Here is a 17,467-nt window from a genome sequence, read left to right as displayed (position 1 = left end):
ACAGGGTCTCTAGTATCATAACAGGGTCTCTAGTATCATAACAGGGTCTAGTATCATAACAGGGTCTCTAGTATCATAACAGGGTCTCTAGTATCATAACAGGGTCTAACAGGGTCTCTAGTATCATAACAGGGTCTCTAGTATCATAACAGGGTCTCTCTAGTATCATAACAGGGTCTCTAGTATCATAACAGGGTCTCTAGTATCATAACAGGGTCTCTAGTATCATAACAGGGTCTCTAGTATCATAACAGGGTCTCTCTAGTATCATAACAGGGTCTCTCTAGTATCATAACAGGGTCTCTCTAGTATCATAATAGGGTCTCTCTAGTATCATAACAGGGTCTATAGTATCATAACAGGGTCTAGTATCATAACAGGGTCTCTAGTATCATAACAGGGTCTAGTATCATAACAGGGTCTCTAGTATCATAACAGGGTCTCTAGTATCATAACAGGGTCTCTAGTATCATAACAGGGTCTCTAGTATCATAACAGGGTCTCTAGTATCATAACAGGGTCTCTAGTATCATAACAGGGTCTCTAGTATCATAGGGTCTCTATCATAACAGGGTATCATAACTCTCTAGTATCATAACAGGGTCTCTAGTATCATAACAGGGTCTCTAGTATCATAACAGGGTCTCTAGTATCATAACAGGGTCTCTAGTATCATAACAGGGTCTCTAGTATCATAACAGGGTCTCTAGTATCATAACAGGGTCTCTCTAGTATCATAACAGGGTCTCTCTAGTATCATAACAGGGTCTCTCTAGTATCATAACAGGGTCTCTAGTATCATAACAGGGTCTCTAGGGTCTCTAGTATCATAACAGGGTCTCTAGTGTCATAACAGGGTCTCTAGTATCATAACAGGGTCTCCTTAGTCTCTCTAGTATCATAACAGGGTCTCTCTAGTATCATAACAGGTCTCTCTAGTCTCTCTAGTATCATAACAGGATCTCTCTAGTATCATAACAGGGTCTCTAGTCTCTCTAGTATCATAACAGGGTCTCTCTAGTATCATAACAGGATCTCTCTAGTATCATAACAGGGTCTCTAGTCTCTCTAGTATCATAACAGGGTCTCTCTAGTATCATAACAGGGTATCATAACAGGGTCTCTAGTAACAGGGTCTCTAGTATCATAACAGGGTCTCTCTAGTATCATAACAGGGTCTCTCTAGTATCATAACAGGGTCTCTCTAGTATCATAACAGGGTCTCTAGTATCATAACAGGGTCTCTAGTATCATAACAGGTCTCTCTAGTCTCTCTAGTATCATAACAGGGTCTCTCTAGTATCATAACAGGGTCTCTAGTATCATAACAGGGTCTCTAGTATCATAACAGGGTCTCTAGTATCATAACAGGGTCTCTAGTATCATAACAGGGTCTCTAGTATCATAACAGGATCTCTCTAGTCTCTCTAGTATCATAACAGGGGGTATCATAACTCTCTAGTATCATAACAGGGTCTCTAGTATCATAACAGGGTCTCTCTAGTATCATAACAGGGTCTCTAGTATCATAACAGGGTCTCTAGTATCATAACAGGGTCTCTAGTATCATAACAGGGTCTCTAGTATCATAACAGGGTCTCTAGTATCATAACAGGGTCTCTCTAGTATCATAACAGGGTCTCTCTAGTGTCTCTAGTATCATAACAGGGTCTCTAGTATCATAACAGGGTCTCTAGTATCATAACAGGGTCTCTAGTATCATAACAGGGTCTCTAGTATCATAACAGGGTCTCTCTAGTATCATAACAGGATCTCTCTAGTATCATAACAGGGTCTCTAGTCTCTCTAGTATCATAACAGGGTCTCTCTAGTATCATAACAGGGTCTCTCTAGTCTCTCTAGTATCATAACAGGGTCTCTAGTATCAAAACAGGGTCTCTCTAGTATCATAACAGGGTCTCTCTAGTATCATAACAGGGTCTCTAGTATCATAACAGGGTCTCTAGTATCATAACAAGGTCTCTCTAGTGTCTCTAGTATCATAACAGGGTCTCTATAGTATCATAACAGGGTCTCTAGTGTCTCTAGTATCATAACAGGGTCTCTATAGTATCATAACAGGGTCTCTAGTGTCTCTAGTATCATAACAGGGTCTCTAGTGTCTCTAGTATCATAACAGGGTCTCTCTAGTGTCATAACAGGGTCTCTCTAGTGTCTCTAGTGTCATACCAGGGTCTCTAGTATCATAACAGGGTCTCTAGTATCATAACAGGGTCTCTAGTGTCTCTAGTATCATAACAGGGTCTCTAGTGTCTCTAGTATCATAACAGGGTCTCTCTAGTGTCATAACAGGGTCTCTCTAGTGTCTCTAGTATCATAACAGGGTCTCTAGTATCATAACAGGGTCTCTAGTATCATAACAGGGTCTCTAGTATCATAACAGGGTCTCTCTAGTATCATAACAGGGTCTCTCTAGTATCATAACAGGGTCTCTAGTCTCTCTAGTATCATAACAGGGTCTCTCTAGTATCATAACAGGGTCTCTAGTATCATAACAGGGTCTCTCTAGTATCATAACAGGGTCTCTAGTATCATAACAGGGTCTCTAGTATCATAACAGGGTCTCTAGTATCATAACAGGTCTCTCTAGTATCATAACAGGGTCTCTAGTATCATAACAGGGTCTCTCTAGTATCATAACAGGGTCTCTAGTATCATAACAGGGTCTCTCTAGTCTCTCTAGTATCATAACAGGGTCTCTAGTATCAAAACAGGGTCTCTTAGTATCATAACAGGGTCTCTCTAGTATCATAACAGGGTCTCTAGTATCATAACAGGGTCTCTAGTATCATAACAGGGTCTCTAGTATCATAACAGGGTCTCTCTAGTATCATAACAGGGTCTCTCTAGTGTCTCTAGTATCATAACAGGGTCTCTAGTATCATAACAGGGTCTCTCTAGTCTCTCTAGTATCATAACAGGGTCTCTCTAGTATCATAACAGGGTCTCTAGTATCATAACAGGGTCTCTAGTATCATAACAGGGTCTCTCTAGTCTCTCTAGTATCATAACAGGGTCTCTAGTATCATAACAGGTCTCTCTAGTCTCTCTAGTATCATAACAGGGTCTCTAGTATCATAACTCTAGTATCATAACAGGGTCTCTCTAGTATCATAACAGGGTCTCTCTAGTATCATAACAGGGTCTCTAGTATCATAACAGGGTCTCTCTAGTATCATAACAGGGTCTCTAGTATCATAACAGGGTCTCTAGTATCATAACAGGGTCTCTAGTATCATAACAGGGTCTCTAGTATCATAACAGGGTCTCTAGTATCATAACAGGGTGTCTCTAGTATCATAACAGGGTCTCTAGTCTCTCTAGTATCATAACAGGGTCTCTCTAGTATCATAACAGGGTCTCTCTAGTCTCTCTAGTATCATAACAGGGTCTCTAGTATCATAACAGGGTCTCTCTAGTATCATAACAGGGTCTCTAGTATCATAACAGGGTCTCTAGTATCATAACAGGGTCTCTAGTATCATAACAGGGTCTCTAGTATCATAACAGGGTCTCTCTAGTATCATAACAGGGTCTCTAGTATCATAACAGGGTCTCTAGTATCATAACAGGGTCTCTAGTATCATAACAGGGTCTCTCTAGTATCATAACAGGGTCTCTAGTATCATAACAGGGTCTCTAGTATCATAACAGGGTCTCTAGTATCATAACAGGGTCTCTAGTATCATAACAGGGTCTCTAGTATCATAACAGGGTCTCTCTAGTATCATAACAGGGTCTCTCTAGTATCATAACAGGGTCTCTCTAGTATCATAACAGGGTCTATAGTATCATAACAGGGTCTAGTATCATAACAGGGTCTCTAGTATCATAACAGGGTCTAGTATCATAACAGGGTCTCTAGTATCATAACAGGGTCTCTAGTATCATAACAGGGTCTCTAGTATCATAACAGGGTCTCTAGTATCATAACAGGGTCTCTAGTATCATAACAGGGTCTCTCTAGTAATCATAACAGGTCTCTAGTCTCTAGTATCATAACAGGGTCTCTAGTATCATAACAGGGTCTCTAGTATCATAACAGGGTCTAGTATCATAACAGGGTCTCTAGTATCATAACAGGGTCTCTAGTATCATAACAGGGTCTCTAGTATCATAACAGGGTCTCTAGTATCATAACAGGGTCTCTAGTATCATAACAGGGTCTCTAGTATCATAACAGGGTCTCTCTAGTATCATAACAGGGTCTCTAGTATCATAACAGGGTCTCTAGTATCATAACAGGGTCTCTAGTATCATAACAGGGTCTCTAGTATCATAACAGGGTCTCTAGTATCATAACAGGGTCTCTAGTATCATAACAGGGTCTCTAGTATCATAACAGGGTCTCTCTAGTATCATAACAGGGTCTCTCTAGTATCATAACAGGGTCTCTAGTATCATAACAGGGTCTCTAGTATCATAACAGGGTCTCTAGTATCATAACAGGGTCTCTAGTATCTAGTCTCTCTAGTATCATAACAGGGTCTCTCTAGTATCATAACAGGGTCTCTCAGTATCATAACAGGGTCTCTAGTATCATAACAGGGTCTCTAGTATCATAACAGGGTCTCTAGTATCATAACAGGGTCTCTAGTATCATAACAGGGTCTCATAACAGGGTCTCTCTAGTATCATAACAGGGTCTCTCTAGTATCATAACAGGTCTCTAGTATCTAGGGTCTCTAGTATCATAACAGGGTCTCTAGTATCATAACAGGGTCTCTAGTATCATAACAGGGTCTCTAGTATCATAACAGGGTCTCTAGTATCATAACAGGGTCTCTAGTATCATAACAGGTCTCTCTAGTCTCTCTAGTATCATAACAGGGTCTCTCTAGTATCATAACAGGGTCTCTAGTATCATAACAGGGTCTCTAGTATCATAACAGGGTCTCTAGTATCATAACAGGGTCTCTCTAGTATCATAACAGGGTCTCTCTAGTATCATAACAGGGTCTCTCTAGTATCATAACAGGTCTCTCTAGTATCTCTCTAGTATCATAACAGGGTAACTCTCTAGTATCATAACAGGGTCTCTCTAGTATCATAACAGGGTCTCTCTAGTATCATCTCTAGTATCATAACAGGGTCTCTAGTATCATAACAGGGTCTCTAGTATCATAACAGGGTCTCTCTAGTATCATAACAGGGTCTCTCTAGTATCATAACAGGGTCTCTAGTATCATAACAGGGTCTCTAGTATCATAACAGGGTCTCTCTAGTATCATAACAGGGTCTCTCTAGTATCATAACAGGGTCTCTAGTATCATAACAGGGTCTAGTATCATAACAAGGTCTCTCTAGTCTCTCTAGTATCATAACAGGGTCTCTCTAGTATCATAACAGGGTCTCTAGTATCATAACAGGGTCTCTAGTATCATAACAGGGTCTCTAGTATCATAACAGGGTCTCTAGTATCATAACAGGGTCTCTCTAGTATCATAACAGGGTCTCTAGTATCATAACAGGGTCTCTCTAGTATCATAACAGGGTCTCTCTAGTATCATAACAGGGTCTCTCTAGTATCATAACAGGGTCTCTAGTATCATAACAGGGTCTCTAGTATCATAACAGGGTCTCTAGTATCATAACAGGGTCTCTAGTATCATAACAGGGTCTCTAGTATCATAACAGGGTCTCTAGTATCATAACAGGGTCTCTCTAGTATCATAACAGGGTCTCTAGTATCATAACTCTAGTATCATAACAGGGTCTCTCTAGTATCATAACAGGGTCTCTAGTATCATAACAGGGTCTCTAGTATCATAACAGGGTCTCTAGTATCATAACAGGGTCTCTAGTATCATAACAGGGTCTCTAGTATCATAACAGGGTCTCTAGTATCATAACAGGGTCTCTAGTGTCTCTAGTATCATAACAGGGTCTCTCTAGTATCATAACAGGGTCTCTCTAGTATCATAACAGGGTCTCTCTAGTATCATAACAGGGTCTCTAGTATCATAACAGGGTCTCTAGTATCATAACAGGGTCTCTAGTATCATAACAGGGTCTCTAGTATCATAACAGGGTCTCTCTAGTATCATAACAGGGTCTCTAGTATCATAACAGGGTCTCTAGTGTCTCTAGTATCATAACAGGGTCTCTCTAGTGTCATAACAGGGTCTCTAGTATCATAACAGGGTCTCTAGTATCATAACAGGGTCTCTAGTATCATAACAGGGTCTCTAGTATCATAACAGGGTCTCTCTAGTGTCTCTAGTATCATAACAGGGTCTCTAGTATCATAACAGGGTCTCTAGTATCATAACAGGGTCTCTAGTATCATAACAGGGTCTCTAGTATCATAACAGGGTCTCTAGTATCATAACAGGGTCTCTAGTATCATAACAGGGTCTCTCTAGTGTCATAACAGGGTCTCTAGTATCATAACAGGGTCTCTAGTATCATAACAGGGTCTCTAGTATCATAACAGGGTCTAGTATCATAACAATGTCTCTCTAGTATCATAACAGGGTCTCTAGTGTCATAACAGGGTCTCTAGTATCATAACAGGGTCTCTCTAGTGTCTCTAGTATCATAACAGGGTCTCTAGTATCATAACAGGGTCTCTCTAGTGTCTCTAGTATCATAACAGGGTCTCTCTAGTGTCATAACAGGATATCATAACAGGGTCTCTAGTATCATAACAGGGTCTTTCTAGTGTCTCTAGTATCATAACAGGGTCTCTAGTATCATAACAGGGTCTCTCTAGTGTCTCTAGTATCATAACAGGGTCTCTAGTATCATAACAGGGTCTCTCTAGTGTCTCTAGTATCATAACAGGGTCTCTGGTATCATAACAGGGTCTCTAGTGTCATAACAGGGTCTCTCTAGTGTCTCTAGTATCATAACAGGGTCTCTAGTGTCATAACAGGGTCTCTAGTATCATAACAGGGTCTCTAGTATCATAACAGGGTCTCTAGTATCATAACAGGGTCTCTAGTATCATAACAGGGTCTCTAGTATCATAACAGGGTCTCTAGTATCATAACAGGGTCTCTAGTATCATAACAGGGTCTCTAGTATCATAACAGGGTCTCTAGTAGTATCATAACAGGGTCTCTAGTGTCATAACAGGGTCTCTAGTATCATAACAGGGTCTCTCTAGTGTCTCTAGTATCATAACAGGGTCTCTAGTATCATACCAGGGTCTCTAGTATCATAACAGGGTCTCTCTAGTGTCATGACAGGGTCTCTAGTATCATAACAGGGTCTCTAGTATCATAACAGGGTCTCTCTAGTGTAATAACAGGATCTCTCTAGTATCATAACAGGGTCTCTAGTATCATAACAGGGTCTCTAGTGTCTCTAGTCTCATAACAGGGTCTCTAGTATCATAACAGGGTCTCTAGTATCATAACAGGGTCTCTAGTATCATAACAGGGTCTCTAGTATCATAACAGGGTCTCTAGTATCATAACAGGGTCTCTGGTATCATAACAGGGTCTCTCTAGTATCATAACAGGGTCCTATAGTATCATAACAGGGTCTCTATAGTATCATAACATGGTCTCTCTCGTGTCTCTAGTATCATAACAGGGTCTCTATAGTATCATAACAGGGTCTCTAGTCTCTCTAGTACCATAACAGGGTTTCTAGTCTCTCTAGAATCATAACAGGGTCTCTCTCGTGTCTTTAGTGTCATAGCAGTGTCCCTCTAGTGTAATAACAGTGTAGTGTACTAGTGTATATTGCAGTACCACGTCGTGAGCCATGGGAGCGCTGCTGCTGTCCTCTACTCCATTCTCTTCTTCTCTCTGGTACGAATCACTGGTCCCATCTAAAACAACAACACTGTTACACTGGACACTGCTACTGGGGGTGGTTGTGTGTGTGTGTGTGTGTGTGTGTGTGTGTGTGTGTGTGTGTGTGTGTGTGTGTGTGTGTGTGTGTGTGTGTGTGTGTGTGTGTGTGTGTGTGTGTGTGTGTGTGTGTGTGTGTGTGTGTGTGTGTGTGTGTGTGTGTGTGTGCGCGCGCGTCTCACCCTCGGACAGACAGAAGGACGCTCCATCGTTTAGGTTGTCTCCCAACTCTGGTGTTCCAAGCCCCTCCCCATCGGAACTCAGCGCAGAGGGAGACTCCTCCCCTTCCTGTGATGTCAGGAACACGGCCGGCCCACATTTAGGGGACGGGATCTCGATGCCCATCAGACGGTACTTCCTCCTCCGGTTCCCGATCCACGTCTGTCAAACAAATACATCACTTTAAAAAATGAAGGACAGCCACACATTCTAGGAGCTCAGATGCAAAAATATTTACAGTTGAAGTGGGAAGTTTACATACATTTACATACTTAGCCAAATACATTTAAAGTCAGTTTCTCACAATTCCTGACATTTAATTAGTAAAAATTCCCTGTCTTAGGTCAGTTACATCACCACTTTATTTAAAGAATGTGAAATGTCAGAATAATAGTAGAGAGAATGATTTATTTCAGCTTTTATTATATTCATCACATTCCCAGCGGGTCAGAAGTTAACATACAAACGTTTTGAGAATGACATAAATATTAATTTTCACAAGGTCTGCTGCCTCAGTTTGAATGATGGCAATTTGCATATACTCCAGAATGTTATGAAGAGTGATCAGATGAATTGCAATTAATTGCAAAGTCCCTCTTTGCCGTGCAAATTAACTGAATCCCCCAAAAAGGTTTCCACTACATTTCAGCCCTGCCACAAAAGGACCAGCTAACATCATGTCAGTGATTCTCTCGTTAACACAGGTGTGAGTGCTGACGAGGACAAGGCTAGAGATTACTCTGTCATGCTGATTGAGTTCGAATAACAGACTGGAAGCTTCAAAAGGAGGGTGGTGCTTGGAATCATTGTTCTTCCTCTGTCAACCATGGTTACCTGCAAGGAAACACGTGCCGTCATCGTTGCTTTGCACAAAAAGGGCTTCACAGGCAAGGATATTGCTGCCAGTAAGATTGCAACTAAATCAACAATTTATCGGATCATCAAGAACTTCAAGGAGAGCGGTTCAATTGTTGTGAAGAAGGCTTCAGGGCGCCCAAGAATGTCCAGCAAGCGCCAGGACCGTCTCCTAAAGTTGATTCAGCTGTGGGATCGGGGCACCACCAGTACAGAGCTTGCTCAGGAATGGCAGCAGGCAGATGTGAGTGCATCTGCACGCACAGTGAGGTGAAGACTTTTGGAGGATGGCCTGGTGTCAAGAAGGGCAGCAAAGAAGCCACTTCTCTCCAGGAAAAACATCAGGGACAGACTGATGTTCTGCAGAAGGTACAGGGATTGGACTGCTGAGGACTGGGGTAAAGTCATTTTCTCTGATGAATCCCCTTTCCGATTGTTTGGAGCATCCAGAAAAAAGTTTGTCCGGTGAAGACAAGGTGAGCGCTGCCATCAGTCCTGTGTCATGCCAACAGTAAAGCATCCTGAGACCATTCATGTGTCTGGTTGCTTCTCGGCCAAGGGAGTGGGCTCACTCACAATTTTGCCTAAGAACACAGCCATGAATAAAGAATGGTACCAACACATCCTCCGAGAGCAACTTCTCCCAACCATCCAGGAATAGTTTGGTGACAAACAGCATGATTCCAGCATGATTCCATCATGATTTCCAGCATGATAGAGCACCTTGCCATAAGGCAAAAGTGATAACTAAGTGGCTCGGGGAACCAAACAAACATTGATATTTGGGTCCATGGCCAGGAAACTCCCCAGACCCTAATCCCATTCAGAACTTGTGGTCAATCCTCAAGAGGTGGTGGATGGACAAACAAAAACCCACAAATTCTGACAAACTCCAAGCATTGATTATGCAAGAATGGGCTGCCATCAGTCAGGATGTGGCACAGAAGATCATTGACAGCATGCCAGGGCGGATTGCAGAGGTCTTGAAAAAGAAGGGTCAACTCTGCAAATATTGACTATTTGCATCAACTTCATGTAATTGTCAATAAAAGCCTTTGACACGTATGAAATGCTTGTAATTACACTTCAGTATCCATAGTAACATCTGATAAATATCTAAAGACACTGAAGCAGCAAACTTTGTGGAAATTAATATTTGTGTCATTCTCAAAACGTTTGACCAGGACTGTACATGCAATTAGTATTTGGTAGCATTGCCTTTAAATTGTTTAACTTGGGTCAAACGTTTCTGGGAGGCTTCCACAAGCTTCCCACAATAAGTTGGGTGAATTTTGGCCCATTCCTCCTGACAGAGCTGGTGTAACTGAGTCAGGCTTGTAGGCCTCCATGCTCGCACACACTTTTTCAGTTCTTCCCAAAAATGTTCTATAGGATTGAGGTCAGGACTTTGTGATGGCCACTCCAATACCTTGACTTGTCCTTAAGCCATTTTGCCACAACTTTGGAAGAATGCTTGGGGTCATTGTTCATTTGGAAGACCCGTTTGACACCAAGCTTTAACTTCCTGACTTATGACTTGAGATGTTGCTTCAATATTTCCACGAAAATGATATTTCCTCATGATGCCATCTATTTTGTGAAGTGCACCAGTCACTCCTGCAGCAAAGCACCCCCTGTGCTTCCCCCACGGTTGGGATGGTATTCTTCAGCTTGCAAGCCTCCCCCCATTTTACCTCCAAACATAATGATGGTCATTATGGCCAAACAGTTCTATTTTTGTTTCATCAGACCAAAGGACATTTCTCCAAAAAGTACGATCTTTGTCCCCATGTACAGTTGCAGTTGCAAACCGTAGTCTGGCTTTTTTATGGCGGTTTTGGAGCAGTGACTTCTTCCTGTGTCACGCCCTGGTCGAAGTATTTTGTGTTTATCTTCATTTATTTGTTCATAATATATAATAATAATATATGCCATTTAGCAGACGCTTTTATCCAAAGCGACTTACAGTCATGTGTGCATACATTCTACGTATGGGTGGTCCCGGGGATCGAACCCAAGTCAACCCAACCCAAGAACCCAAGTTGTTCAAGTCTATGGCTGTCTGAAGTGGTTCACAATCAGAGGCAGATGTTTATCGTTGTCTCTGATTGGGAACCATATTTAGGCAGCCATATTCTTTGAGCGTTTCGTGGGTGATTGTCCTTAGTGTCCTTGTTCCGGTCTCTGTGTTAGTTTACACAAGTATAGGCTGTTTCGGTTTTCGTTACGTTTATTGTTTTTGTAGTGTTTGTGTTTATTCGTGTTTACGTTGTTTAAACAAACGTTCTTTGTTTTGTAGTGTTTGTATTGATTTGTGTTTTACGTGTGTTTATTAAACATGGGTCACAATCTACACGCTGCATTTTGGTCCGACTCTCCTTCACCACAAGAGAACCGTTACACAGTGCATTCTTCCTCCCTGAGCAGCCTTTCAGATTCTGTCGATAGAGGACTCGTTTTACTGTGGATATAGATACGTTTGTACCTGTTTCCTCCAGCATCTTCACAAGGTCTTTTGCTGTTGTTCTGGGATTGATTTGCACTTTTCACACCAAAGTACGTTCATCTCTAGGAGATAGAACGCGTCTCTTTCCTGAGCGGTGTGACGGCTGTGTGGTCCCATGATGTTTATATTTGCGTACGAACGTGGTATCTTCAGGCATGTGGATTGCTCCCAAGGATGAACCAGATGTGTGGAGGTCTACAATTTTTATTCTGAGGTCTTGGCTGATTTCTTTGGATTTTCCCATGATGTCAAGCAAAGAGGCACTGAGTTTGAAGGTAGGCCTTGAAATACATCCACAGGTACACCTCCAATTGACTCAAATGATGTCAATTAGCCTATCAGAAGCTTCTAAAGCCATGATATTTTCTGGAATTTTCCAAGCTGTTTAAAGGAACAGTCAACTTAGTGTATGTAAACTTCTGACCCACTGGAATTGTGATACAGTGAATTATAACTTAAATAATCTGTCTGTAAACAATTTTAGTAAAACTTACTTGTGCACAAAGTAGATGTCCTTACCGACTTGCCAAAACTATAGGTTTGTTAACAAGAAATTTGTGGAGTGGTTGAGAAACGAGTTTTAATGACTCCAACCTCAGTGTATGTAAACTCCCCACTGTAGGTCCAACGCGTCATCAGGGTATAATGACAAACACTGTGGGGTGACTCATTATATCGTGTCAAAGGACACAACAGGTGTCTGTAATCATGGCCGGGTGTGGCCTGATATCATTGGTTTATTCTCATATATTAAATATTAAAATAGCATACAAAAAAACTAATGATTGCGTATGATCATAGATCAGTTTGGTTGCATAAGCAGACAGACATTTAGAATAGCAAAATCACAATAATCACAAGAATGGCTTCAGATCAAAGTTTACGTTGAGACCGAAAGAGGTCTTTATATTAAAGATCCAGGCAGCCTCTCGTTTTAACATTGTCGAGGTCACCACCGTCTGTCGAAACATTGGACAGAAATATTTTTGTATCTGAGCTCCTAGAGTGCGGCTCTCCTTTATTTTTTAAGTGTTCCACTCCTCTACCCAGCACCTCGCCTAAATAGGCGTGCGTTTCCTTCGCCTCTAAATCAAACACATCACAAAATATAATATACGGTTAAGATACACATCTGTCAATCAAACACAACTAATGTTAATACAGTGCAACACTCAAAGGGAGTGTGTGATTGGCTGATACAGCTGAGAGGAAGCCTCTGATTGGTTGCTACCTTGACTATCTCAGTGTCTACGTTGAGCTGATTGGCTGCTGCGTTGATCTTCTCTCTGCAGACAGAACCCAGACTGGTCATCCCTCGGTCCCAGTACCGCTTCAACTGGCCCAGGTCCACATCACTGAACTGGGTCCTGTCCTGTAGCTACACACACACTATACATTATAGACACATGAAAGATTATGGAACAGTATAGGTGGTCTGATGGTGACAGTGCTCTAATCTCCTAAAGACTGCTAGATGAAGACTTACAGTTCTCTTCCTGGAGTTACTGATGAGCCACGGAGCAGAGGGACTGACTGGAACCTAGACAGGGGAGGAGACGAGAGGAGGATAGAGGAGACGAGAAGAGGATAGAGGAGACGAGAAGAGGAAAGAGCAGGAGAGGGGAGGAGACGAGAGGAGGATAGAGGAGACGAGAAGAGGATAGAGGAGACGAGAGGAGGATAGAGGAGACGAGAAGAGGAAAGAGGAGAAGAGGAAAGAGGAGGAGAGGCAACAAGAAGTATAAAAAGGAGGAGAGTTACTGATGAGCAATGGAAAGGCTGACTGGAACCGAGACAGATAACAGGAGAGGAGGAGAGTTACTGAAGAGCAATGGAAAGGCTGACTGGAACCGAGACAGATAACAGGAGAGGAGGAGAGTTACTGAAGAACAATGGAAAGGCTGACTGGAACCGAGACAGATAACAGGAGAGGACTGCATGTACAGAACAGTAGGAAACCTTCAGTCTAAAATTATTCATATCCCCTACCTGTATGCTGGGTTATGCAATAGGAGAGGACTGTAGTGTTGTAGTAACTGGGTAGTAGTAGTAGTAGTAGTAGTAGTAGTAGTAGTAACAGTAACCCCTACCTGTATACTAGGAGAGGTCTGTAGTGTTGTAGTAACTGGGTAGTAGTAGTAGTAGTAGTAACAGTAACCCCTGCCTGTATACTAGGAGAGGTCTGTAGTGTTGTAGTAACTGGGTAGTAGTAGTAGTAACAGTAACCCCTACCTGTATACTAGGAGAGGACTGTAGTGTTGTAGTAACAGGGTAGTAGTAGTAGTAGTAGTAGTAGTAGTAGTAGTAATAGTAGTAGTAACAGTAAACCCTACCTGTATACTAGGAGAGGTCTGTAGTGTTGTAGTAACTGGGTAGTAGTAGTAGTAGTAGTAACAGTAACCCCTACCTGTATACTAGGAGAGGTATGTAGTGTTGTAGTAACTGGGTAGTAGTAGTAGAAGTAACCCCTACCTGTATATTAGGAGAGGTCTGTAGCGGTGTAGTAACTGGGTAGTAGTAGTAGTAGTAGAAGTAGTAGTAGTAGTAGTATTAGTAGTAACAGTAACCCCTACCTGTATACTAGGAGAGGTCTGTAGCGGTGTAGTAACTGGGTAGCTGTCCTGAGAATATGGACCAGGCCTGGAGCTGCTGAGGACCAGTGAGGGGGATGTGAGGACTCTCTCCCCAGATCCCAATCCCCTGCTGGGGCTGTCCCTCACCCCCTGGCCTCTCTGGTGGTCCCCATGGGCTGTGGCAGCCATGTTGGATAACTCTTCCTCCCTCCGCCACTCATCCTCTTCATCACCCGTCTCCATGGCGATAGAGAGGCAACCAATAGTGTCCGAGGGGTGGGGAGTCTGTCTGTGTTTCTCCAGCCTGCTCCTATCAGAAGGCTGTCCTTGTCCTAATCCCTCCCCTTCCCCCCTCTCTGATAGGCTGAAGACCTGATTAATGCGGGGGGAGTGGTCTGAAGGGGGAGGGATGGGGTGAGGAGGGGGGGAGGGACGGGGCCTGGAGAGATGAGGTGGGAGAGTCTGGTGGTTGGGTTGAGGCCTGGGCTGGGGCTGGGAGGGAGAGGGCCAGGGGCCAGACTGGAGAGAACCATACTGTCTAGCCCAGCTCCGAGGTACCCCCCCCCCTACCCCGGCCACTCCTGCTGCCCCCCCGGCCCTGGCCCCACTTGTGGGGAAACCCACCCTCTTGGACATGCTGTTGATGGGGGGGCCGGGGGGTGAGGAGGAGGGGGGTGAGGAGAAGGAGGGGGAAGAGGAGAGGGAGGGGGTTTTATAGTGAGGAAGTGACATGGTACCCAATCTGGAGTGGAGCTGGAGAGGGGAGGAGACAGAACTGTTACTCCTGTGCTGTGATTGGTTAAGCAGAGTTTGATGGACATGTGCAGGCAGCTCAGAGTCAGAAGGGAGGGGCTTAACAGTGGGCCGGGAACTAGAGGCGGAGCCTAGAGAGTAAATCCCAGTCAGGATGACATCATTGTTGTTGTTGACAGAGCTAAGCGGAGAGGAAGAAGAAGAGGAGGAAGAGGAAGGGAGGAGATGGGAGGAGCCTCTCTGGATGTTCCGAGCCGCCGCCATCTCTGCTGTCAGCATGGCGCCCGCGACTAAAGCCCCGCCTGCTAGTGTGTGATTGGAGAGAGCTACCCCAGCCACGCCGTGATTGGACAGAGCTCCCCCAACCATGCTGTGATTCGATAAGGAGTGGGATACGCCCGCATTCTGGTCATTCCTCGAGGCCAGCTTCCGTCTCTTGTTCCCCACCCAGGTCTGGAGAGAGACAGACACATAGTTAACACTACCACTGCTACAACATCACCCAGGTCTGGAGAGACAGACAGACACATGGTAGTAGTAGTAGTCTAGTAGTAGTAGTAGTACTACTACTATAGTAGTAGTACTATGGTAGTAGTAGTAGTAGTAGTAGCAGCAGTAGTAACAGTGACAGTAGTAGTAGTAGTACTATAGTAGTAGTACTATGGTAGTAGTAGTAGTAGTACTATAGTAGTAGTAGTACTATGGTCATAGTAGTAGTACTATAGTAGTAGTAGCAGTAGTAGTAGTAGTATTAGTAGCAGTAGTAACAGTAACATTAGTAGCTGTAACATTAGTAACAGTAGTATTAGTAGCAGTAGTAACAGTAGTAGTAGCAGTAGTAGTAGCAGTAGTAGTAGTTTTGTTAACTATGTGTCTCTCTCCAGAACTGGGTGATGTTATTGTAGTAGTATTAGTAGTGTTAACTATGTGTCTCGCTCCAGAATTGGGTGATGTTGTTGGATTAGACATTGAATTGATGTGTGTGCCCATTGGGTACTTAATGTGTTAATGATTCATCTGGGTAGAAGGAACGTCACGTGAAAATATATTTCACTTGAGGAAAGTTATTTGGCATTTTCTTAGGATCCCCATTAGCTGTTCCTAAAGCAGCAGCTACTCTTCCTGGGGTCCACACAGAACATGACATAATACAGAACATTAATAGACAAGAACAGCTCAAGAACAGAACTACATTAATTTTAAAAAGGCACACATAGCCTACATATAAATACATACACACAAACTATCTAGGTCAAATAGGGGAGAGGTGTTGTGCCGTGAGGTGTTACTTTATCTGGTTTTTGAAACCAGGTTTGCTGTTTATTTGAGCAATATGAGACAGAAGGAAGTCCCATGCTTGGTTGGATCTGCTCTGGATTTGGGGACTATGAAAAGACCCCTGGTGACATGTCTGGTGGGGTAAGTGTGTGTGTGTCAGAGCTGTGTGTAAGTTGACTATGCAAACAAGTTGGGATCAAATCAAAGTGTATTTGTCACGTGCCCCGAATACAACCTTACAGTGAAATGCTTACTTACAGGCTCTAACCAATGGTGCAGGGAAAACAGGTATGTTTGTGTGTAGGTAAGTAAAGAAATAAAACAACAGTAAAAAGACATTTGAAAATAAGAGTAGCAAGGCTATATACAGACACCTGTTAGTCAGGCAGATTGAGGTAGTATGTACATGTAGATATCGTTATTTTCAACACACGTTATCTCCAACACATGAATGTTTCTTATAAAAAAGAAGAAGTGATGCAGTCAGTCTCTCCTCAGCTCTTAGCCAAGAGAGACTGGCAGCATAGTATTTATATCAGCCCTGTGATTACAATGAAGAGCAGAACGTTCCGCTCTGCTCTGGACCAGCTGCAGCTTTACTAGGTCTTTCCTTGCAGCACTGGACCACACGACTGAACAATAATCAAGATAAAACCAAACTAGAGCCTGCAGAACTTGCTTTTTGGAGTGTGGTGTCAAAAAAGAAAAGCAGAGCATCTCTTTATTACGGACAGACCTCTCCCGATCTTTATAACCATTGAATCTATATGTTTTGACCATGACAGTTTACAATCTGAGGTAACGTCAAGTAATTTAGTCTCCTCAATTTATTCAACAGCCACACCATTCATTACCAGATTCAGCTGAGGTCTAGCACTTAAGGAATGATTTGAACAAAATACAACGCTCTTAGTTTTAGAGATGTTCAGGACCAGTTTATTACTGGCCACCCATTCCAAAACAGACTGGAACTCTTTGTTAAGGGTTTCAGTGACTTCATTAGCTGTGGTTGCTGATGTGTATATGGTTGAATCATCAGCATACATGCTTTGTTTAATGCCAGTGGCAGGTCATTGGTAAAAATAGAAAAGAGTAGAGGGCCTAGAGAGCTGCCCTGTGGTACACCAAACTTTACATGTTTGACATTAGAGAAGCTTCCATTAATGAAAACCCTCTGAGTTCAATTAGATAGATTGCCATATCGTGGATTTAGAGCTGAGATTGAAAAGCCATATGTTTTTTTCAACAACAGTTTCTGGTCAATAATATCAAAAGGCTGCACTGAAATCTAACAGTACCGCTCCCACAGTCGTCTTGTTATCAATTCCTTTCAACCAATCATCAGTCATTTGTGTCAGTGCAGTACATGTTGAGTCACCTTCTCTATAAGCATGCTGAAAGTCTGTTGTTCATTTGTTTACAGAGAAATAGCATTGTATTTGGTCCCCAAAAATTCC

General features: G+C 42.7%; 1 protein-coding gene across 3 annotated transcripts in view; it reads right to left on the bottom strand.

Moving 5' to 3' along the window:
* hdx (highly divergent homeobox) overlaps positions 1–17,467 on the bottom strand; it is a 53,677-nt gene that overhangs the window by 6,986 nt on the left and 29,224 nt on the right. For all 3 annotated transcript variants that reach the window (XM_046324574.1, XM_046324572.1, XM_046324573.1), the window contains exons 4-8: positions 13,980–15,185; positions 12,893–12,946; positions 12,638–12,784; positions 8,009–8,207; positions 7,725–7,804 (exon numbers count right to left, since the gene is read on the bottom strand). In XM_046324574.1, the coding sequence (XP_046180530.1) occupies positions 7,725–7,804; positions 8,009–8,207; positions 12,638–12,784; positions 12,893–12,946; positions 13,980–15,185 (1,686 nt within the window). The remainder of the gene's footprint in view (positions 1–7,724; positions 7,805–8,008; positions 8,208–12,637; positions 12,785–12,892; positions 12,947–13,979; positions 15,186–17,467) is intronic.

The sequence above is a fragment of the Oncorhynchus gorbuscha genome, linkage group LG23 (assembly GCF_021184085.1).
Source record: "Oncorhynchus gorbuscha isolate QuinsamMale2020 ecotype Even-year linkage group LG23, OgorEven_v1.0, whole genome shotgun sequence".
Lineage (NCBI taxonomy): Eukaryota > Metazoa > Chordata > Actinopteri > Salmoniformes > Salmonidae > Oncorhynchus > Oncorhynchus gorbuscha.
This window is presented reverse-complemented; position numbering and strand designations above follow the sequence as displayed.